Below are 24,505 nucleotides of genomic sequence, written 5' to 3'. Positions count from 1 at the left end.
ACAAGTGCTGAAGACATAAAACATAAAACTGAAGAACTATAGTGTTTTCTAATTGAAAAATTACAAAAATATATATTTCTCTGTCTTAGAAGAGCAACATTGTGTTTGGTCATCAGAACGAATATTTTCTACATTCAGCAGACTGGATGTTAAGATGTAACCAATAACAACCTCTACAGTGAACTGGATGGTCATATTTTGACAATTAACAGTATGCTATCTAAACTAATTTCTACAAATAAATAAACAGCAACATGAAGATTCATTCAGTGGGAATACGGAGCAGCTGACTGTGATTAATTCTACAGTTTTTTCCCCCGATAAGATTTTTATGAATAAAAATACACTCCAGGAATGACTTCCTGTCCTTTCTTTTCCACTAAAGAAGATATAATATAGATACAGAAACAGATTTTGTAAGGCACAATATTCAAAGGTACATTTTATTCAACAAGAAAAAATATTTAAACATATAACAAGAGATGGCAAATCATTTAAAACAGATGTGATGACAAAAACATATTTAGAAAACCCCCCTTTTTGTAGGGTCTTAATACTGTATCATACTGTGAAACTGAATCCAATCAGAAATAGCACATTTAATGTAATTTACAGTACAGTACCAATTTCCTGTCTGGTCATGGAAGCAGAAAATGGTCTCTGACAATCCCAACAGGTGTTCCCATATTCAGACACTTAAATACTTTACATTGCAACAAATAATGCCAATTAAAAAATATGGTATGACTGAGGGCATTATCATGTTTTGATAAATTTCATTAGAAGTTGGTTTTTCACACAGCCAGAGGGTCATCTGGAGATGTATGCCTGACTTACATTCTTCGACCAAATGCATATGTCCTGCAGTGATATATGTCCAGTGAATGTTGAGTCCTCCAAACTGCTAAGCATTAACTTTCTGCTGTGATCCCATCAGTGGTCCTCCAACATTTAACATTATTTTAAAGCTTTCAATTACACCTTGGCCCATTTCATTTGTAATCAAGTGCTTTATTTTTTAAGGATGTTTTTTTTTTTTTTTTTTTTGCAGTGAGTGATATTACTAAAAAGGTCTTTCACACAAAAAGTTGGTTTGTATTTGGCATGACATCATTTCAGACTTGGAATAACAAGTCATATAAGCATCTAGAAATGAAAAAAATATGCATATACATTTCCTAAGAAAGATATCAGTCTTTCAGAAAGGATGATGGCAAATGCAGAACACAATGGCTAAAAGAAAACACTTCTGAAAATATATTAGACTTTCAAAATATCACTGTCAGCCTCACTATACTTCAACCATACAACTTATATTCTTACAAACTTGTGTTCCACCTACAACAATGTGAGCTTCTTGAATTGGTTTGTAATTGTTTTTGACTGAATAGTGTGCTAGAAATCTTAGAAATGAGGCACAGTGGTGAATGCAGGAGGCACTGTGGTTGTCTGCACAGTTGTAATATAACACACAGTGCAGCTCAGTATTTGGTCGAGGAAAGGTTATGGTTCATTTATCAGGTCAAACCAGCAGTGCACAATCATAACTGTAAAATGTTTTGCATTACAGATTCTATTGTTGTTTGGAGTTATTATTTCCTATCATTTTCTGTCTTCTCTTGTATCATCTCTGCACTCTTTTTATTTTCTGTAAAAAAAAAAAAAAAATCATTCTGTTGCTAACCTAACACTTGTCTCCCAAATTTGATACAATCAAACGTGTTCATGTTTTCTACAATGACAAACTACCATGAAACTCCTGGTACACTGGAGCAGAGGAACCAAAACTACCTTATGTCATGACATGAGCAGACCTGAGGAGGACACGAGGACACCACAGTGCCAATTTCTAACTTTTCCTTTCATTTTCCTTTAAGATATTAAATGCCCCATGTTTATGTAATATAATGCACTTTTGCACACATCACACCAGTGCACAAATTTGGCTTAAAAAAAAGGCTTGCTGCTGCTTATAACTCCCAAAAAGCTGAAGCTGAACAAAATAATAACATATATACCAAACTAACCATCCGCTTAAAGTAACATTTATAAAAAATATAAACTACACATAAATGAAAAAGCTAATTTTAACTGACAGTGACATTAAGGAGAACTTATGAGAAAATTAAATAGAAATAATAGAAGATACCAAATTATTATATTCTTATGTACAAGAACTGATAAATGAGATGCCTGGGGACAGATTTCAGCAGATCAGACTCCAAGTACTGCATTCAATTCTAATCACTCATATTAAACTTCTACTCCAAATTTATGACCTTGAATTCCTAAATGAATTAAATGGGAATGTGTGCATGTGCTGAACACATCATGTGGCTTAAATGGACTGCCACGTGTCTTTTTAGATACTACCACCAAGGACCACTGAAAAAGAATTTTAAATCCTATACACGGTGCCTATAATTTATTAATTTGCACTCTTTATTTCCTGTAAATATCATATGGAGATCCATGAGTATGGGATGGGGAAGAAAGGTCGCCACTAGGGTTTGCTTTCTGTCTCGTTTCGTTTCATGTTGTATTGTTGGTTTTACTTTGTTTTGTTTGTATATATCTGAAGCAAAATAACAAAAAAAAGAAACAATTGAATATTTTTTAACGAAAAAAAATTACAATCAGCAGAATATTTTATGAACGGTCCTCAAAAGACTTGGAGATACAAAGGCTGTACATACTTTTATCTCTGAGAGGGGTTAATCTCAGAAACTTAAATAAATGCATAACTGTGCATAAAATGACATAAAACTGTCATAACACAGGGAAAAGTGTGACTAATCACACAGACATGCCTTATATACTTCTCAAGTGTCATGTTCATATTCAGTATATTAATTATAACAATGTATTTATTTAATATTAACATCTGGATGAATATTTTAAATCATGTAAGAGTTTAGCTTACATGTGAACATCGTGCCACAGCTTTGGTTTTTCCTTTTTATGAATAAATTATCCAGCATTCACATCAGACTTTTTTCCTGTTCTCACTCTACGAGGATGTGTGACAGCGGCAAAATCACATTTTTTTAATGTCATGTCAGTTAAACTATGAAGAGGCTAAATTAAATATACAGCATGGCGGCCATATTGGAGGCCCACAGCATCTTTAGTGCAGCAACGGCTGAAAACACTGGCAACTGTGTCTCTGAACTCAAGACTCTCGCATCCTAGTGATGTGGAATAGTGAGTCATTTACTGTGTGATTTCTGAATGGAAAACTAAATTTCCTAATGGTAGCATCTGGTTGCCAAAACATGACATATTGGACCTTAGGGTGTGATTGTTTTGTCTGAAACTTGATGTTATTTACTGTGTCACACTCAAGGAAACTAAATCTTTCAGACATATTTAACCATTATTTATTTGCATAAACATTTTTTAGCTTAAGTTACTGAGACTTTTGCGATGGGAAAAAAATCCATCATTAGATCAGACATCTGTGGGTGTACCACACTGTGCTGTAAGGACACTTTAAAAAGGCACAGGGAGGTGAAGATGAACACATACTGGCCAAGCTTCTGTGGTCCCACGCCTCTGTCGGGTCATCAGTTCATCACCCGTTCACAATGTGTCCTATCTCTCATCCACATTATCAGTGTCCATGTCCGTCAGTAAATAAATGTCTGTGTGCCGCGACAGCTGCATCTGAAAGAGAGAGAGGAGATGGTTTTATCAGCGAGTGTTGTGTACTAATGGTGAACTCATCACATGAATCACGGCAACCTGAGTTATAAAAGATTAACGTTTTTCATATGACTTTGTCATGATTTGTATTGTTCACAACAGATTTTTGAGTTTCCATAGAAAACTGAAGAAATAAACTTTCAGCTAATAGCTGAGAAAATACTTTGACCCAACTCTACTTGCTTACATGCTAGCTAAACATTGTGTTTATTATAACCTGTAAAGGCATCTGTGTCGCTACAGCTCATTTTTATATTACTCTACATGTGGCTTTTTTGAAGGGAATATAAACCTAGAGACTGCAGATACACACTGAGACAAGTGTCAGTTGTTCACTGTATTTGTAGGACTTATACAGAATGAAACACATAATATTTAACCATACAAAGAAAAGAATCATGACCAATGCTGCGTTTTGATCAGCAGTAAATAGGGTACAATCATTTCAGGATTTGAATTTGATTGTTTTCAGATTAATTAAGGGTGCTCACCTTGGGTCAAAGTGATACCTTCCAAACTCAATTTTCCTCATTTAATCCTGGACAGTCCTGCAAAAAAGCATTTCTATTGCCTACCATGATGTTCTATCAACCCTGGCTATAAGGAGAAAAAAATGAAATCAATTTTTCCCTTTGACCCTTTAATCTGAGAAAGATAAACATACACAGTTTTAATTTTAAACCATGAGTCCAACACATATTTAATATTATTACTGTGTAATTAGCAGGCTGTACAGTAAGGCAATTTACTACATTAACATCTTGTCACAAAACTACAACAAAGCAGATGAGGTTGAGGAAACAGATGAGGTTTGATTGGCTCTTAATATAATGTAATCAATATAATTAATTAATATGATACAATTCAGACAGTTTTTTTAGTAGACTTGCAGTTAAAACATAAAGCATGAGTCCTTCTGTAGATACTGAGACAGAAAACGCCAACAAATGTCCGTATATTCATTACATGTCATTTATTTTGAACACGCTTTCTCCAGTAGTAAGGACAAACACTTGTTCAATCTCAAAGAGCAGAAATGAGTGTATAGCTTCAATCTTTTTCTGTAACAGTTCAGATGTGTGTTTGTCATGTTTTTTATTTATGCCAGTGAGGTATTTATATGACATTGTATGAAGTCACATTTGCCTGAAACCCTTGAGAAACTTTATGAAAGCTTTTGAGAACTCTGAACCGGAGAGCTGCTGCAACTGTGCCTGACCCACCACAGTAACCTGAACGTTAACACAGTAACTTCTGAAAGAACCTGAGATTTTTATTGTGATCACTGTATGAACTGTATGCTAGTTCATCTCTAAAATATTGGTTAAATTGTACGTATATCTTACTCGGATACTTGGATTGGACCAACAGGAATGCTGCTGTCCGCATCAAACTGCTGCTGTTGCTCAACTTGTGTTTAAACGGACTGATACAAAGCTGGGTGAAGGCAGATTGGGTGTTGACTTTAGTCTCAGATATAATCTAAGGGGTCTAAGAGTGGGAATGATGGTACTTGGCTCATACTAAAATTTGAATGATTAGTTTTCCTAAACAAGTCTTAATTCTTTCTGCATTGGTTTATTAAACATGTCGATCATTGTAGTAAAGCAGGCTTTGTCTGGTCTGGATCTGCAGCCCACCAGAGTTGTGTTCAAAATCAAAAGTTAATTTCAATAGTAGTTTTTTTCTTATTAAAAAAAACAGACATACACTTAAAAATAAACTAACAATGTTGAAAAGGGAGAACAAATATTTCTGAAGCCAAACAAGAACAAAAACCTTTTCATTCCCATTAGGAAATTAAGAAATGAATCAGTGCAGAGTGCTGGACACACTGTAGCTTAATTAACAGATGCAGTGCACCAAAATTAGCGAAACATTTTTACCTCCTTTGAAGGAATCTTACTTGACTGCGTTTATTCTGAGCTGTGGTAGTTTCACAAAATGACTGCTCTCGAGGATCTAAAAATAGATTGCAGACTGTAAAACCCTCGGAGACAAACTTGTGATTTGGGGCTGTGTTAGTAATCACGACTTCCTCTGTGCTTGTTTGAACTTTTTATACTTTTGTTTCCAGTCGTCCTTTAAACACAGCTTTGTCATGAAAAATACGACAATTATGACTGTGACATTATATTTAAGCTACCGCAGAAGAAATTCCTTTCCTTCGTCGCATAGCAGTATAAATAAGTCACAAAGTTTTCTTTCAGAAATTATAACCACATGCATTGTAATATGACATATCTAAATTACAATACAGTTCTATGAAGGTTTGACCCAAAGGAAAACAATACTAATAAAAATGTGGAGTAGAGTTTTGTGCTGGCTTCACCGCAGAAAAGCAAGCTCACTCTAGTATGTTGATGGAGCAGAGTCGCTGGCAGCCTGATTCTTTAGGCACTGAAAGAGGGCGAGGCTGCAGCAATATGACGCTTGTTGAATGGAGTCTGTGAAAGGTGCTGTATGTAACTCTGGGTCAGTCCCCAGGTGGTCAAATACCAGCACTGTGGGTTGGCAGTTTGGTTTGTCTACCAACCCAAAGCATTGGTATTTGACGACATGGAATGAGACTCAACAATCTAGAGTTACATACAGCACCTTTGACTGTCAACTACTATTTTCAGTTAAAAGTATAATCTAGAATTAATTTCATGAACCAGTTGGGTCTTGATCACATTAACACAAAAGCGTTCATCAGGCAGCACCACAACAGTTTGTAAATGAACAGGTAAACTCTCTAACAGTCCTCCATTCAAGCCAGTTTCGCGATCCAAGGCTCATATTAATAACAAAAAAACAAAAGCAAATAAAAAATCCCTCATTCACAGACTTGGATGTATTGACCAGATGTCCATTTTGAGTTTGTGCGGAACAAAGAGACAACTGAGTATCATGTATTTTCTTCAAAAAATGCATGATACTGAAACTTGCCACTTTAGTGTCTTAGACACGTTAGAAACGTCAATTCCATGTACCAAAAAGTTTTTCACACAATTAGGGCTGGATATCATTTGGTGATTTTTGGTACAGACCTTCCTCTGAATTATGTAACAATTATAATCTCTTAAAAAATATGAACTGATAATAAATTGTTAGATGCAAAAATCCAGTGAATCAAACTGCTACAGAGATGGTATACCAAAGTGAGATGATGGAGTATGTTGAGGTAGACGGAGTAGAAATCATAACAGAATGAGTGTCACCACCTTTCTCCAGGACACAGGGAGGTTATCAGTGTCAGAGGGCTTACGGAGAGCAGTGTGCATGTCACAGCTAGCATTAGTATGTCTTTGGTAACATGGGAAAGAATCTGGCAAAAAGATGAAAATGATTTCTACTCTGGGTAGACTGTTAGGTCAGTCCTTACTTTATGGAAACAGCTTAACCAGCTATGCTGATATTGGTTTAGTTTTTGTGAACATTTTAACAGTCTAACCTCGACAGCCATTATTGTTGTACTGCAACCACGGGATGTTTCCTACAGTGTGTATGTTATGTTGCATTTCTGTGATGAAACTTTTTTTTTTTCCCCCCCCCCCCCCAAAAAAAAATACTGCTAGTTTGACAATAATCATTTTAACTGTGGTCATTTTTAGGTTATTTAAAGGTGGAGTCAGTGACTCTGGAGGAAGGTTGTTGATATTTGAACTTAACACCCAAACAAATACACCCCTCCCATCATGAGCCAGACTGAACTGTCCCTCTGGCTTCAACTGCCTTTTTCTTCATACATCCATGGCCTTTCCCCCGTCCTGTGCATGAGCATGAACGCTTGTTTGGCTAGAATAGCGTTGTATGGCTTGGTCCCAGCCACTTTGTTTGTTTCCCATTTACAGAGCCAGGGCTGCATATGAACCATTGGCTGTATAAAATAACAGAGGTTGCCAATATGTGGACTCTGATTTTGGAGCCTCAAGTTCGGCATTCAAAGCAGCAATGCCCTTATTTATGAGTAAATTTAAGCCTTGATAAAATGTAAACAGGTGAGTTATACATATATCCATCCCCCACATAGTTGTCATGAGTGTTGAAATTAGCTACAGAGACCAAAACTGCTTTTCACACCAGGCTGTAAACATGTTTATTCCTGCTGTGAGGTGGGGCATTTTAACATGAGGGTCTATGGGGATTTACTGGCTTCTGGAACCACCTCAAGTGGACATGGCTTAATTTTTCAGCTCCGGAGGCTGCAGCTTGGTGTAAGCACCAGATTCTTTTTCAGCACACACACAGACCAGACAGCCAGCAGACCGTGAGGAGCTACTCACTGAGTTTGACAAAAAGTGCGTTGGATTAGAGTCCCTGACTCCACCTTTAGTCCTGATAAAACTGGATTTTATTGCAGCTATGTTGCGTGTCTCCTCTGTGATCTTCTGCTTCTCACAGAGGCAGGAAAACATCAAGTTTGCGCAAACAAACGTGTGGTCTTAAATCTAAAATCTCTTGAGCTTCTGTGCAAAACCTAATTTTTGTTATCCTTTTGGAAACACAGAGACTGCTGGGAATGATTTTCCACAAAGCAATAATACAAGCTGAGCTGCTATCTTTTTAAAGTCTAGATAACATTAATAAAAAAAATAATACGGAAAATCTTGTTTAAAGATAGATAATTGTTAGTTACATGTTATATAAACCACTCATGTCACACTATGTTGCTTTACAAGCAGAGGTGACTATAGTTGTTGCCTTTGAGAATTGTAACAATTATTGATTTGCCAAACAATGTATATTTATAGTCTTCTCAAGCATCAAACACTGGCCTTGAATTTTCTGTGCTGGTGTACTTTCATTTTGGCCCAGTGGGTACCCAAATAGCACCAAATTCTGATACCCAGCCCTACACAAAATTAACATGTGACAGCAGCAGGAAGTGTGCCTTCGAGATCCTACATGATCTAGAAAAGTCTTGGTTGTGTACAGGGCTCAGTGTCTTCAAGAGGAAAGAGGAAATGCTGGTGGTTACTGTCCTGTTCGGCTCTAGGAGTCGTACTCAGACGGCTCCTCTATCAACACAGCAGGTCGATTGCTTACCCTGCTGCCAAAGTCCAGGCAGGAAACCCCCAAGGCAACCAAACAGTGCCATGCCTGCAGACAACAGAGGAGAGAAAAGTCAAGACACAACCAGGCTTGTGCACGCTTGTGCATGAAATGTTTTTTCACTAAAAACAACAAACTGACCAAAGCCTATTTTCAAAATTAATTTTTTTTTTAAATTACAACACCATCATGCAAACAAATAATATTCAATGGACATGAGTACAGGGAACTGACCAAAATTACAATTAATAAAAACAGCAACAACAACCTTTAACCTTGGAAGACTGTTCTTGTTAAAAAAATAATTCATGCCCCAGATGATCATTTGTATATCAAGTACGTGCCCCGTGTTGCATTGAAAGAAAACTTTGTTTTATTCGCATGCATTCACAGTGAGCGAAAAATCCAAAAACTGTTTTGGTTTACAAACTCTCACACAAACTCATGCAGTATAATCCAAGTCTCATTTATCCAGTCGTATGCTCAGTACTTCCCAAACACACAGCCCTTTCCAAAGGGGAACTGGACTAGGTAAAACTTATATATGCTCTTTTCAAAACCAGACTCCATTGACAAGAGCAGTAATTTGACGTAGCTGAACTCGGGAGCTGCTGGTCTACCACTGCCTATATCAGTTTGTTTGTTCATGTTATTGTGTGACTTTGGCGTTTTAAAAGGTTAGTTTTGATTCACCAAAATCACACAATAACACAAACAAACTAACTGACTGAAGCCAGCAGCTCCCATGTTCAGCAAGGTAAAATTACTGTTCTTGTCATTGGAGTCTGGCTTTAAGGAGAGCATAAGTAAGTTTCACTTTCCGTCATCTTCCCTGTTGGAAAGGGCTGTCTGTTTGGAAAGTACTGAGCATATGACCGTATAAATGAGACCTGGATTATACTGAATGAGTTGTGTGAGATTCTATTAACGGATGTTTTGATATAGTTTTGCTGTTGTTAAATGTGGACCCCTATGACTTCAATTCATCAAGAATTTTCTGTTTTTGGATTCTTCGTTCACTGTGGAGGCATGTGAGAAAAACAGAAATTCAACGTAAGACAGGCCAGTAACTGATACAAAATTTGGTCATTTGGAGGGTGAAGTATTCTTTTAAGCATGACCTTCAATTATGATTGACTTGAATTGCTTTTGTTGGTGCTCACACCTGTCTGCACCTCAGTTTTGTGTTTGTCCTCACAGTTACAAATTCATGTATGAATTTCGACATGAATTCATTAAAAAAAACACTCCAACAAATAAGTTTGAAAACTCTGGTATTTAAAAGTACTTCAGTAGGTAGTATTCTACAAAAAATCTTTCACACTGTACTTTGTCTCAGAATCATTGCCCGCATTAAAAAAGAGGTTACAAAATGTCAAAGGTGAGTGTAACTCTGCAGGAATCAGACTCACCAGGTAGCCTACAAAGCACAGATAGGCTATGGAGAGCAGAGCAGCGATAACGTAGAGCAGCACGCTGTTGAGTGCCGTCACATAAACCACCACAAAGTACATGTTGATTGCACAAACCACCAGGATGACGATGCCTCCGGAAATTTTCCACACCCTAAAAAAAACACGCAGTTTATGAAGACCATTGAGAAATAATTTTTTTTCTCAAATAAACAGTTTACTGGAAATATCTTCCTCTAACAGTTACACTACTGAGAAAATTCCTAGTTTGCGTAACTCAGTCTGGGCCTGTCTAAAAACAAACATAGAATTTCATAAACAGCATCAAACTAAATTATCGCTTTTTATGTTGTAAAAGTGGAACGTTCGGTAAACATTGTAGTTAGAACTAAACTTGTCTGGAATAGAGTTACTCAGATGACCTCACACTAACAAGCTGCATTTGATTTGTCAATGAATAACTGAGGACAAACAAATTCACCACCTGGCTGTCAATCAGTAAGATCACACTTTTCACTTCCTCAGTTTTAAGATGAATTGACTTAAATCTTGATCTTAAAACACATTTTGAGAGTTCAGAGTCAGGAATTAATGATTAAAAGAAAGTACACATTACACTTACATTCCGTTTGCAAAGTCGTTCATTATGGACGTCAGACTGGTGAAGGTCAGAATTGGGATCAAAGCAAATGGAAGCTGTTGAACAGAAAAAGAAGTCACAGTGAATATTTGTACAGTATTATGAACTACACAATATGAACACTAAAAGAAGAATATGTATAAAACATTGGGTAATTGTGTATGAGTGGGTTAATGTTTAAGGTTTTTTTTGACAGAATGAATTGTGAAGGCCTCTCTAAATGATTCGTCCTGACCTGCATGCTTTGAAGCACGTTGAGGAAGTCGTTCATCCCTGTCAGATGCTGAACGTCCTGAAAAATGGCCACCAGCAGCGTAGGCGTGATGGCAATGGAGCGGGTCAGCAGCACCCGGGCAAAACGTGACCACCGTAGGTTCAGGAAACCCTTCACAAACACAAAAGCAAAAACATGAGCACACACAGTTTTCCTTGTTTTATTTTGTTTTTTATAACCAACAGGTGCTCTTACCTCCATGACAAACTGCCCAGAGTAAGTGCCTGTCATGGTGGAACTCTGCCCAGCTGCCAGGATCCCTATCGCCCAGATGTAGAGGGCTGCAGGGCCAAAGAAACAACCCAGGACCACTCCCTGCACAAACAGACATAACCCACAGAAAAATAAATGATCTGTCATCCATATATCTATCTCTTAAAACACACAGAGATGGTTATTTAATAATGTAGAGATGTTCGTATAAAATGGTTAAGCAAGTTGATTTATTGTATAATAACCACAAAAACAACAATATAGACATTAGTATATTACATATACAATTATTGGGACACAGCTCAAATGTCTGCCATGAAACAGTCATCAGGTACATGTGCTGTGTCTCTTTCCCATACTACATAATACAATTGTAAAAATAGTTTGGAATTTTAACTGTTGTACTAAAATAAATGTTCAGTTTTGTGCTGACAGGAAGTGATCTGGTGATCTGTCCTCTGATGTCAATACAACTGTGATTTGTTGTTATAATAGTGATGACCAAACGCACCCCTTTGTAGATGTCCACCTCCAGTGTACCGTTGTTGAGAGGGAAGAGATCTGTGTGAGGGCTGCCGGTTGCGTTGCACTCTTGATTCTGAAACCAGGGACACAAACACACAATAAGGCACAACTTTAAGCTCTGGACATTTTGTGTCAGCAGCACTAACCAGAAGACAGTTAGTCCACTGTATTACAATATGAACAACACGTGCTTCAGCAGTACGCATTAAAGAGGGATTGATTCTTAACACTGTGTACTCACCACTTCCATGTTGGTTTTATTGTAGAAGGCCTGAGCGAAGACCGCTACGACAAACACGTTGATGAGGAAGGAGATGAAGAGAGCGACGGTTGACTCGATAAAGTAGTACTTGTTGGCTTCCTTTACTTCCTTCTTGTTTTTGCGATCAATATCCCGAGACTAAAACATAAGGAAATAAACACAATACCAATCAACGTTGATCAAACAGTCAAGATCTGCTTTAGAACGGATTTAACATAGAAATTATACTGCTGAGCTTATGGTATACAAAAAAAAACAAAATGCTTCTGACCTTGACCAGCGCTGAGTGTAGATAGATATTGTGGGGCATGATGACAGCGCCTACTATTCCCACTGCCTGCTCCAGTTGCACAGGCCCACAGTCTGCACAGTAAGGTATGAACATCCCCTTCAGCACCTCCCCTTGGTCTGGTTTTACCAGCACATACTACAGACAGGCAAAAGAGAGTCAAACATGTCATGGTGCCATGAATGTCTTTTCAGCTGTCAGCAAACCCTTGGATTATACTGAAAATTAAAGGGGACTATTACCTCATAACCAAAGCTCAGAGCCATTACGGTGATGAGAAAGCCAAAGAAAGCTTCAAGTTTCCTCAGACCTACACAGAAATACAAACTGTATCAAATGGGCTGTGCAGCATTTTTAGACACTGACTAATAAGTGAGTGATGGCATAACCATACCATATTTATCTAGAAAGAGGAACACAAATGTGTCTGTGATGGTGATGAGGACTCCTGCCCACAGTGGAATCCTGGATGAGACAGAGAAGAACTACTGTAACTCCTCACCACTACAGAAATACTGTCTTTGTAAACCAGTAAAAATGTCTGTGGTCACTTTTCACTGACAAGAAGTTACCTGCCCACAGAGAGAAGGTTGAGAGCTATGGCACAGCCGATGACCTCCTGCATGTCTGAGCCAATAATCGCCAGCTCCACCATCATCCAAAGGATGACCCGAGGAACCTGAAAAAAATGGTGCACTCTTATGTTAAAAATACAGTCCCATGCATTAAAGTAGAACAAGAAAAGGGAAGTTAAAATGCATAATAAGAGAAGGGAATGCTCACTGTGGGATATTGGCGGTTGCAGACTTCAGCCAAGTGCATCCCAGTGACGACCCCGAGGCGTGCAGCTAACCTCTGCAACAGCAGCCCAATGATAGTTGCTCCAAGGAGCACCCATAGGAGCTGAGACAGAAAGAGTAAATCAGTATTTCCTGCTATTGTACTACTATCCTACCATGTACTACTTAATAAATGGGAGTTTTACTTAGGCAAAATAAAACAAAAGCTGCCTGTGTAAATTCTTGCTCGTGTTAACATTCAAAACTGGTGTTTCTTTTTCATAATGCAATGAAAATAATTATGGTGGAAATAACCATAAGCCCTTGCACCAATGACGCAGTAAATGCCTCTGCTTAGAGAAGTCTACTAATGCAGCTCATTACGTGTCACTACCAAAAAAGAGAACATGCTTCATTGAGCAAGAGAGACAAAACATGACCAGGAGTAAAAATATAAATAACGACACTTTAGGAAAAAAGAGAGAACATAAGTATCTGTGTGAAGAAAGCAACAAACGCCTGTGACATCACTTCCTCATATACTCAAGATGAAACTGTATCATGGGTGACATTTTTTCCTAAATCCCCACCCCTAACCCAGCAAAGTAAACTGGCAGAACAGCCACATTTTGTTTGGATGTCTACACTGCCTTCTGCCGTCACCTTAAAGCCAGCTTTAGCTCCAGACTGCAGGTCTGATTCGATGTTCCCTGGATCCAGGTAAGCAATACTCATCAGAAACCCGGGTCCAGTGAAGGCCCAGAGTTTACGGAAACTGAACACCTGAATAGAGGGACAGCAAAGTGTTGTCACTATTACTTATGCTGTAATTTAATTAATTAATTTCTGGTTCCCAAAATATAACAAATTCTAACAGACTCCAGCAAGGATAAAGCATTATATCTTTCAATTTGATAAATGCAGGTAATACATTCAGTACATGATTAGATATGGAAAAAAAATATATCAAGTATCAGTTTTGCTGCTTATTTTACATGAAACAGCAGCTGTGAGACTTTACCTGGTTGACATTCTCAGGAATGGGCACCTTCTCTTCAAAGTATGTAGAGAAGGGTTCGTCTTGGGCCACTGGTGAGGCAGGAGGAGAGATGGAGCTGTACTGGTTTGTCTGGACTCCATTCTCCTGAGGGGAGTCCTCTAACAAAACCACGGAGAGGAAAAATTAGTGATGACAGAGGAGTAAGACTGACATAGACAAAGACAAAAAGTTATCCACTGGAACATTTATACGTCTCCTCATCAGTCGTTAGCATGCTTCCACACTTTCTGTATCTCAGCAACTCAGGTGCCATTACAGAAAATCTGTTGTTTTAAATTACCTGGAGCTCATTTTTGTAGTTCTGAACATTATTCTGATTTGTTATGATAACCTTTCACCAAGTGGCCGGCAATCTTCTGGGTTTAAAAATAAAGCCAACGCAGAGGAGCCAAAAACTGCAATTTCCATTAAAGCTATAGTTGGTAATCCTGTTCAGAAACACTTCTTGTTATACTGGGTGAAATGGTCCTTCCATCCTGAGAGTAGTCAATACATAATGTGTTCAGAAAAAGGAATGAAAAAAATCCGACCTCTGTGGCAGCTGCAGGTCTGTAAAAACTCTGACCAATCCCTGCCATTCGGTGCGAATGGAAAGAACCAATGAGAAGCCTTCATGTTTCGTCCTGCCCAAGCCCCCCTCCGTCCCTCCCTCCTCCCTGCGTGCACTCATCACGTGTCACCGTTGCCGGAAATATTCAGCACACTCCTCAGCAGAAATACCGAGTTAGCAGGAGTTTGCTGAACAATGGCAGAGAAAATGCAGCCAAAAGTACCACTTCCAGCGTTACTTGTAACGGCTCGCCCCGCTAAACAGGCTGAGAAAAGAAAGTCGGAGGCAGAAAAGGCTGCGACGAAAAAGGCTTTGGATAAAGCGAGAGGACAAACCAGACATCAACATCGGTGCAGCTTTTGAACGGTGGAGACAACTGAGGGAGCTGAAGGGCCTGAAAAGTGATGCAGAGGTTGCTGTCTTTCTGTTAGACAGGTAATTATTTGTTTGCTTCGGGGGGATTTGTTATTTTACTCGGCTCTCCTCTGCCCTGCTGACTGCAGGATGCGCGTTCAAGCTTGTGTGGGGCCGTGGCTTTGGATGGAGCACTGATGGGAGGGGGAGGAGGGGGCGGAGCTTAGAGGAGGTGCCGCTTTCAAATCTTGATAGCTCTCCAACATTACCAACTATAGCTTTAATGGTCACTTGAAGGTGGCTCCAAGTGGCTCCAAGTGACACATGATAAAGGGCATGGACGCTTTGAGTGACAGACTGTCTGTGAGGTGTCACCTAGGACTCCTAGTCTGATCCACTCCCCACTCCTCCACAGCTCCACCCTCTTGTCCAAATATGATCACTTCTGGCTCCAAAAAAAAACAAGATAGCGAGGGCCAAAATGGTGAACTCAAGTCCACAGACCAATGGGTGACGTCACAGTGACTACGCCCATTATTTGGGGATGAGACACAATCACTACAACAATCTGCAGCTGGCCGATGATATGACTTATCTTATTGTATATTATGGCACCTGCAAAAGTATTGACAGAGAAAACGGAGAGGATCTGAAGTTGCCTGATGCAGAGGCGTAAATATAGACAGTGCGGGCAGTGTGGTTGCACTGGGGCCTGTGGGGTGGAGGGGCCCGATTGCCACATGGAAATAAGATGGTGCTCAAAGAAGAACTCACGTTAAATCAAAAATGGTGCCATTTTCTACATCTGACCCCAACAGGGCAAACCCATCTCCATCATGGTTTTCTGTTCTTGGAAAATAGTATCAATCTATAACAAAATTACATGTTTATTTTCATAAACTATAAAAAATATAAATTAACTTAAAAACCTATTTAGTTAAACTAGTAATTTCCTAATCCTATTTTCTTTTGTAGTTTTTGTCATATACAGATATGTAATGATAATTGCAGGGTAATATGTTTGTTGATGTTGTCCAATATCAAGTGTCCGTTTATTCACTCAAGACGCACTTGGTAAAATATATATACACACCTAAAACTCTGTGTGTGTGTGTGTGTGTGTGTGTGTGTGTGTGTGTGCGTGCGTGTGTGTGTGTGCGTGTGCATAACTAGTAACTAAGGCACACTAGGGCCTGTCATAATAGCGTGCACTGGGGCCGCCGATCTGCTGTGCGACAAGACTGATAATTTTGCAACAACATTTACGCCACTTAATGCTTTTCAACACACTCATCACCAAACTCCACTTTGTATGCAACACAAAAATGTTCTTCCAAGCTAAATTCAAATTTTACAGCAATGTTCAAATTTACCTAAAAACAAAGTGAATGTGGGATCTAGCTAAACAGGCTTAACCAACCAGACATTTCCAGCTTTCTTGATAACGTCACAGAGCACACACACAGATTTAATCATTCTTTACAGTGGAAAATGTTAAAAACAAAGTATCTAAGACTTATCTGCAGAACAGGAGCTTTACTGCATACACTTAAAGATTAAGCCATTTGTGCCAGTTTAATGACCAGAAGCGACCAATGTGAAAACCTCACTGCTTACAAGCTAAATCTAATTCAAGATTTCAAAACTGCTACATAAGTGATTTAGTTTAAGACTTAAAGTTACATGTATTTACTTGGTCAGTAAAGACCTGAAATTAAGGCCACATTATTCAAATCTGAAACCCAATGACTCCATTAACATGTTTTATGAAAACACAAAAACGTACAAAAGACCAGTCAATATAAACAAATTAAAATCTCACACAAAAACTATTCTGACACTATTTAATTTATGTATATTTCTGACAAACTGTACCAGTACACAATATGCACTACTCACTGAGTTTGGCTTTTTCATTCTTTCCTCCCTTCATCTCCAACTCACCGCTGATCACAAAGTCCACTCTACCCTAACAAGGACTCTGCTTTTATATGACTCAGCCTTTATCATCGCTTTTTTTTTCTCTTTGTCATAAGATATCACAACGCCATTCTGACATCATGTTCCTTAAAATGACCCGCTAAGAGAGAGAAGTAAGAACGCACCACACTTGTGCACACTTGGTCTTGCAACCTCTAGTGCAAATAAAACACAGAGTGACATGCCCTTTACCCTTTAGTGAATCACACACACATATTCCAGAATCAGGTGTCTCATTTATAAACACTGCGTACGCACTGGCAGCATTATGGAAAGGATCCCTACAGAGACAGACGTTTTTGTTCAAGACTTAAGATCTTTTTTGTTGAACCAGAAACAGCCAAGAAGTGGCCATCACCAAATCCACCAAACTCCATTAAAATAAATTGTAATTTTAGTATGTATGGAGCCAGCATATTTTCACATCTAAATGGGTAAATTAAGGGTTTATTTTAAACAAACCAGAGTTGGTGATTGTTGGAACAGTGGAATAACAAATTCAGACAGCTCTTGTGAGTTTTGTTTTGTTTCTTTTGACTTTGAATTAAGTGTGTTTTACAGTGATAAAATAACTGTTTATTTAAAAGTCTGGTGAGATTGGGCGATGGCGTTTTTGGGGCTGTTTCTAGTTAAACAAAAATAATCTTACTCTTGAACAGAAAGGTCTATCTCTGTAGGGATCCCTTCCAGAGATGGACAGACACTTAAAATGATAATCCGAGTCTGTCAGTGACAGAAACAAGCACTTTAGTGGGCATAAACTGATGGTGTGAATATGCCCCACGTGGTTACACTGAAGCCTGTTTTCACTGCTGCCAGCTGCAGCCCTCCCTCTCACTTCTGGGCTAGTTTCAAAAATTGTTCTCCCCATTGGTCACGAGGACACAAAAATGTGGGAAAACAGGGTCCAGGCTGCCAAATACTGAACTTACCCTTTAAATCACGGTGCTGTGGTTACGTGCATACAAAGAGAAGTGTTACTCGCATATGTGTATTGCAGCCTTAACAAAATGCCCAGAGTGTTTAAGTTCGAGCACATGGCAGGTGTGTCTGTAATGTGGTGGTCATGTTTCTGTTTTGACAAGGAGTTACCTTCCAGGAGGTCTCCGTCTTGCTCGGCCTTCATCAGGGCAGGCTGAGGGATCCCTGGGAACTTGAGGGGTGAATATCAGCCTCCCTGGAATAAGAAAACAACAGTTACATAACCTGAAGGTGCATGAAAGACACGACTGTTGAGGGTAAAACAGTAATTATCATGTAAGAGACTCTTCGCTCTATAAAAACAAGCTAAAAAGACTGGGTTTTTGTTCCTTTCTTGGACTGCCAAAGACCTTAACCTCAGGCCTTTTAACAACAACAACAAACAACTTGAACACGAGACATGACTGTGCAACATTTTCTTCTCCTTTCCACCCTTTAATAAAAATAAGCATTAAAAAAATCACGAGTCATAAAAATGACTAAGCAACATTAACAGCATGTGAAAGGTCACTGCGTTAATGAGAACCATTACTGGGAAACTTGGGTTGAACACTGGCGCCGGAGTTTCACTTCCACTGCATGCATCCTTCCTCTCACACTCAGCTTCACAGTTAAAGTGGTATTTATTAACTTGCCACCCAAAAGATGAAATACAAAACCTCAGTCCAGGCAGAACTCTGTATTTTATAACACCTTGTTCTATGAGACAGAGAGTGTAGCTCCACTGAGAGCACATGACTGCGGGATCATATGAGGTATAAGACAAGCTGAAGCAGCAGACGGCGCAGCTTTCCCAACAGTCAAAGTTTCCATCAGAGTGCCACTTCCTTTGGTTCAAACAACTGAACATGTGCTCCCACTGACTGGCACTATCAACGTGATAAGCTTCCTTGGTACTTTGCTCAGTAGCGACGAATATGTAACAGCATTAGAATTTGAGCAATAATATCAGTTACCTGCAAAATGTAAGCTGTTTCTTGTATTACAACCACAAATACCTCAAAATCATCATGTCAAAATGAATCAACCTGCTCCTTTTCCCACAAGACAGAATGTTTACTGACCTGGAAAATGAATGGCCTTTAACACATTAAGTAGTTTGTTGTTCTCTCCTGTGATTTTTCCATCTATAAATTTGTGCTCCTTTTTTTAGGTAGAGACAGAAATGTTTTGGTCTCAGGTAAGACAGAATGTTATTTGTCAAAGCTAAACTCTTGTGGTGAGAAGCTGTGGAGCTACAGGCAGCTTGCTTCTATTAAATTTTTACACATTTGACACTTTTTGCTCCAAATACCTCTGCCAAGGGGGTTATATTAGGTGCTCATTTGGATTTAGGTCAGGGGAACAAGAGGGCCAGTCAATGACATCAATGCCTTCGTCATCCAGGCCTACACACTCTGGCCACATAAGGCCGGGCATTGTCATTCACCAGGAGGAACCCAGGGCCCACTGCACCAGCGTAGTCTGTTGGATGACGTTACAGGCAGCATAACGTTCACCACGGCGTCTCCAGACTCTTTCACGCCTGTTACATGTGCTCAGTGTGAACCTGCTCTCATCTTTCAAGAGAATGGGGTGCCAATGACCGACCTGCCAATTCTGGTGTTCTTTGGCCACCCTCATGGAGTCTGTTTCTGACAGTTTGGTCAGAAACATGTGCACCAGTAGCCTGCTGGAGGTCATTTTGTAGGGCTCTCGCAGTGCTCCTCCTGTTCCTCCTCACACAAAGGAGCAGATACCGATCCTGCTGCTGGGTTGATGCCCTTCTACGGCCCTGTCCAGCTCTCCTTATCTAACGACCAGTCTCCGGGTATCTCCTCCATGCTCTTGAGACTGTGCTGGGAGACACAGCAAACCTCCTTGCGACCTCAGGATGTGCCATCCTGGAGGATTTGGGCTACCTGTGCAACCTGATTGGGCTGCAGGTACCACCTTGTGCTACCAGTAGTGACAAGGACACTAGCAGAACACAAAAACTAGAGAAGAATCAGTCAGGACGGATAAGGAGAGAGCAACTGTCTGTGGCCACCACATGTAAAACCATTTCCTTTTTTGGGAGTTGTCTTGCTTTTGCCTCTACATTGCTCCTGTTGTCACTTTCATTTGAACCAAATCAGGTGAAATTGATTCACAATCACTTGAGCTTCCTGAATGGACAGATTGATATCCCTGAAGTTTAACTGACTTGGTGTTTTACTGTGACAATTAAGTGTTCCTATCATTTTTTTTTGAGCAGTGTTTAATGATCACTCCAGAAAAAAAGCAGATACTGTGGAAAAGTCAAAAGTCAAAAAAGAAATAAAAAAATCTAAAAATAATTCATTAAATACATCTAACAGTAAATGTTAAGCATGTGGGGGCTTAGGAAATTGCCCGAGGGCTGGATCTGACCTCCAGAATGGCAGTTACATGTTACTTTGCCACAGGATGCTTCAGTTTTCTGCATCTCTCAAGACGCTCTTATTTGTCATGTGACCTCATGTGGCTGCAGTCAGCGGACACAGCTAAACAAACAAAAAATAAAACATGATGAGGTTTTAAACACTGTATTACTGTGTTTACCTCATAAAGACATGATCATTAACAAACCAGCTAAGATCCTAAACTAGTATTTTAAATTAGGACTGGGCAATATATCAATATTATATCAATTTTGTGATATGAGACTAGAGACCATTTCAGATTTTGGCTATTCTAATATCACAACTGTTGTCTTTTTAAGGTTTTAAAGGTTGCATTACAGTAAATTTATGTCATTTTCTGAACTTGCCAGACTGTTCTTGCTCTTCCATTATTTGCCTTTACACACTTAAAATAAACCCCCTTAGTCCTTATATCCACATTACTGATGATCATTTATCAAAATACCAATATGGTCAAAAATATTGTGATATTTGACATTTTTGCATCAGTTTGCTCCAATCATTAGTCCCAAACTCAATCAAGTCAAAACAATTCTCCTAAATCTCCAAACAACCATGTGTCTCACACACCACCATTACCTAAAGGACTGCCTAATCCCTGTTAAACACCACCCTCTAATTCAGCCAGCCTTGTTGCAGGTTTTACCATAAAGAAGTATTTAATCTTTCCCTGTGAGGCCAGTGGTTCACAGGTTTCCTCCCCCCTAAAATCTCATAACCAGACATGAAAGAAGAAGAACAACATCCTTTTGTGAATGGCGGAAGTGATTTCACTTTGATGTTCTCTCACTGTATGTCTGCCTGGTAAAAATCTGTGTAGCAAACAAAACACCTCACTAGTATTAACACCAATACAAATGTATCAACAGAGGAACAATCCCTTGGCTTTATTTATGTTTAGTTTACTATCATTTTTATCTGCACTACATCAGACATACTGGAACATTTTGTACTGGTCTTACTATGACACGGATTCCAGTCCTGGATTGTGTAACTACCTTTTAATGTGTCAGCACTAATCTTGTCAAACTCCCTGGGTAACCACCACGTGTATGTGGTGATAAAAGAGATTTATGCTCCCACAGTGTTCCCAATAACTAAGAATTTGGTCAAACTGAATCCACACGATAGTCTAAACTTCTTCAGTGACAGCACCAATATGAAGCTCAGGCACTTACAGTTGTTTCATCAACTATGTGATTCATTTTGACTTTACCAAATGTTGTAATTTTGGGCTGGCCAAGCTTGTACATACAAATTAAAAAGTAAGAAACTACATCCTTAGTCATCCATTCATCTGACTTCCCCTAAAGGCCTTAGCCTCAATGAACAGCACAGAGGCCTATCTGCACAGAGCACCTTTTACTATCACTAAATCTATGACAACTCCCAAACGGACAAATGTTCCCTAATATTACACCCCTCGCAGGCCCCTTGTTATACCCCATGCAAAATATAAATAAATACATCTCACTTCAGTAATGCCAAAATAAACATCAAACAAAAAGGATTCTAAAGACTCCTACGAGGCTTTCTTCCTAAATTACTAATGCGGCATCAAATCATTCTCACTATTTTTAAATGAAGACGCAGCAGCACCAACAAACATCAGACCTTCACATCCAACACCAGCACAGCTCTGTTCAGCACAACAAACATTCAGCTCTCACACAATTGAGGTTAAAAGGAGATTCATCTCTAGTTCTCTCTAATCAGGAAATCGAAATATTCAAATAATTGAATCTTGCTAAAACTGGTCCAACAAGAACATGCACAGACTTCACACAAGGTACAACTGAATAATTAATTTGTGCCTGCGTTCATGTACAGCCATGAGTTTGATATGTTGCCCATCTTGACTGAAGTAACTGATTTCAAAGGTCCAACCACAAATAATATAAAACCATAATGAGGCTTAAAATCCGTTATGTATTTCATGTTGTATCAGTCAGGTCCTCGTGGTTAAGACCAACTTTCCTTCACTGATGTAAGTAACAAGAGGATTTTGTCAGTGACAATATTATCACAGCAGTTCTTTTATCTACAGCTGGCTTCACATTAAGAGCTGTGACTAGATATGATTAGAGAGTAAATATGTAGGTGTATTTAAGGTATTTGAGAGGTGGTTGCAAATAAACGTATAACACACAATTTTACATGTTAACTCTGTATGCTTTAGCTCTCAAGGTATATTGTTTTGTTCCCCTGTATACTGACTATTGTATGAGGAGAAAATTACAATAAATTCTACCTTAAATAAAAATAAGTTAAGCTATACACTTTGCTAAAATATCACTGTAAAAACTGACATTAATTTTCCCATGCATCACATTTACTGTATTAGGTTTTCCATGGGGTGTGAATTAATTTTTAGCAACAAACACCTTACACCTCAACAAAACGACAGAGGAGGAAATTCAGTTAATTTAGGCTATGCTTGTCAAATGTCCTACTATAGGACAGTGTAGGTTTCCAGCACAATATCATGAAGTAAAGAAAGCAATCTTAACGCGTCACGTTTCGAGCAACACTTGTACTATTAAAAACAGCATATTTTCCTTTATAATATAAGAACAACTTCGGGATGCTTTTCATTTCTCACACATTTTGCAAACAGGTAAGTCGGCTGTGGTGAATTTCCATTATTGGGATAATTATGAATATTGTGTTCAGCAGCACCCAAAGAGCCTGTTGGGCAACCAACAATTCAAGAGATTCTGCAAAAACAGGCTGAATATGCAACAATCTAAAAAAAAACACGCAGAAGAGCTTAAGCTTTGGCATATTTCATATTGACAGATATAATGCCATTACAAATGGTTGAAGCCTGTTTTTTATGTTTGTCTTTTTTGCAAAAATTATGATCACTATAAAAAAAGATGTGCGTACTATCTGTGAAGCAATAAAAATATCTGTTTCTTAACAAATGTTAGGTAAAGTGATTCCAGATTGTTTTAGTGTCATTTTAAGGGTTTTAAGCATATTTTGATTATCTGGATAACATCATGAATCACACTTATTTTGGCCAGGATAATCGTGACATGAAATTTTCAAATCATCCCAGGCCTAACTGTGCCAGGAACCCTCACTCTACTTCTTCTCTTTTCTGAGACATACTCACCATGGAGGACCATTACCACTGTGATATGTGAGCCAACATAACTTATCAAGGTCTTATAAATTACAGTAAGCCAATTGTTATCCTAAAATTGAAGTAACGTGTAATTTCTGTGATGTTGTACAGCTCAGTTTTTGATGAAGAGTATATAATCAACTATAATAATGATGATGACGTAACCGTCATTGTTAATGGATTAAAGTGTCACCTGATGACTTCATTTATTCAGGATGATGCTATGATTTCCTCCTCTGACATGTGACTCAACACCTTGACTTTACAGCTAACATTTACTAGAGAAAAGTCTGTTTAAGGCTGGATTTTGCAACACACCGGTGTACTGTAACAAAGCAGTTTCAAACCCTAGTACAAGTTACTCTTTTAAAGTTGACATAGTGTTGGTTTATTTAGCACACTCCCAGAGTAAACAGTAGTAGGGCAGCTAACCAGAACTTTAACGTCTGACCTCTCGTCCTGATATCTTAGCTGGCATTACATTGTAACGTTAATGTGGCTACAGTTGAACAGACTACCGCTAAAGGAAACGAAGGCTGTCCGCCGATGAACCCGGGAGATATGTAAACCAGAGCAACCTTCATCACAGACACCTTTCAACAAACCCTGGTGCGCTAACACCAGCACACTGTTACTGTGTGGGAACGAGCTAACAACTTCCCATGATACGTTAGCTGTCTGGTTGGACCTGCTAACGTTAACCTTATCAAAGTATTTAAAAAGGCCTTACCTGGTTATACTGTCCGGGAGGGAAAAATGTCAGACTATGTTTTGACGATTAAAGCGGCTTTTTAACTGAAATCATATCTGTAAAATTGAAGGTAGCTAAGTAGCACGTTATCAAGCTAAATTGTGGCAAAGTCGTATCTTTCCATGTCAACTGTAAGT

The 24,505-nt window shown here is 38.8% G+C and overlaps 1 protein-coding gene across 2 annotated transcripts; it reads right to left on the bottom strand.

Annotated features, from left to right (window-relative positions):
• Positions 1 to 1,057: 1,057 nt before the first annotated feature.
• LOC126386848 (natural resistance-associated macrophage protein 2-like) lies at positions 1,058 to 24,504 on the bottom strand. Of its 2 annotated transcripts, XM_050039476.1 has the most exons (17): positions 24,348 to 24,504; positions 18,173 to 18,257; positions 14,158 to 14,294; positions 13,800 to 13,919; positions 13,141 to 13,260; positions 12,930 to 13,036; positions 12,752 to 12,822; positions 12,600 to 12,667; positions 12,340 to 12,495; positions 12,048 to 12,206; positions 11,793 to 11,879; positions 11,264 to 11,383; positions 11,030 to 11,179; positions 10,777 to 10,850; positions 10,155 to 10,308; positions 8,737 to 8,790; positions 1,058 to 3,666 (listed from the first exon to the last, which is right to left on the bottom strand). In XM_050039476.1, exons 2-17 carry the CDS (start codon positions 18,204 to 18,206, stop codon positions 3,595 to 3,597), a joined length of 1,683 nt encoding a protein of 560 aa, XP_049895433.1. In that variant the 5' UTR covers positions 18,207 to 18,257; positions 24,348 to 24,504; the 3' UTR covers positions 1,058 to 3,594. The 2 variants fall into 2 exon arrangements, with proteins under 2 accessions (XP_049895433.1, XP_049895434.1); XM_050039477.1 differs by lacking the exons at positions 18,173 to 18,257; positions 24,348 to 24,504 and adding an exon at positions 17,000 to 17,150.
• Between the last annotated feature and the right edge of the window lies 1 nt (position 24,505).

Source organism: Epinephelus moara, chromosome 24 (assembly GCF_006386435.1).
Source record: "Epinephelus moara isolate mb chromosome 24, YSFRI_EMoa_1.0, whole genome shotgun sequence".
Taxonomy (NCBI): domain Eukaryota; kingdom Metazoa; phylum Chordata; class Actinopteri; order Perciformes; family Serranidae; genus Epinephelus; species Epinephelus moara.
This window is presented reverse-complemented; position numbering and strand designations above follow the sequence as displayed.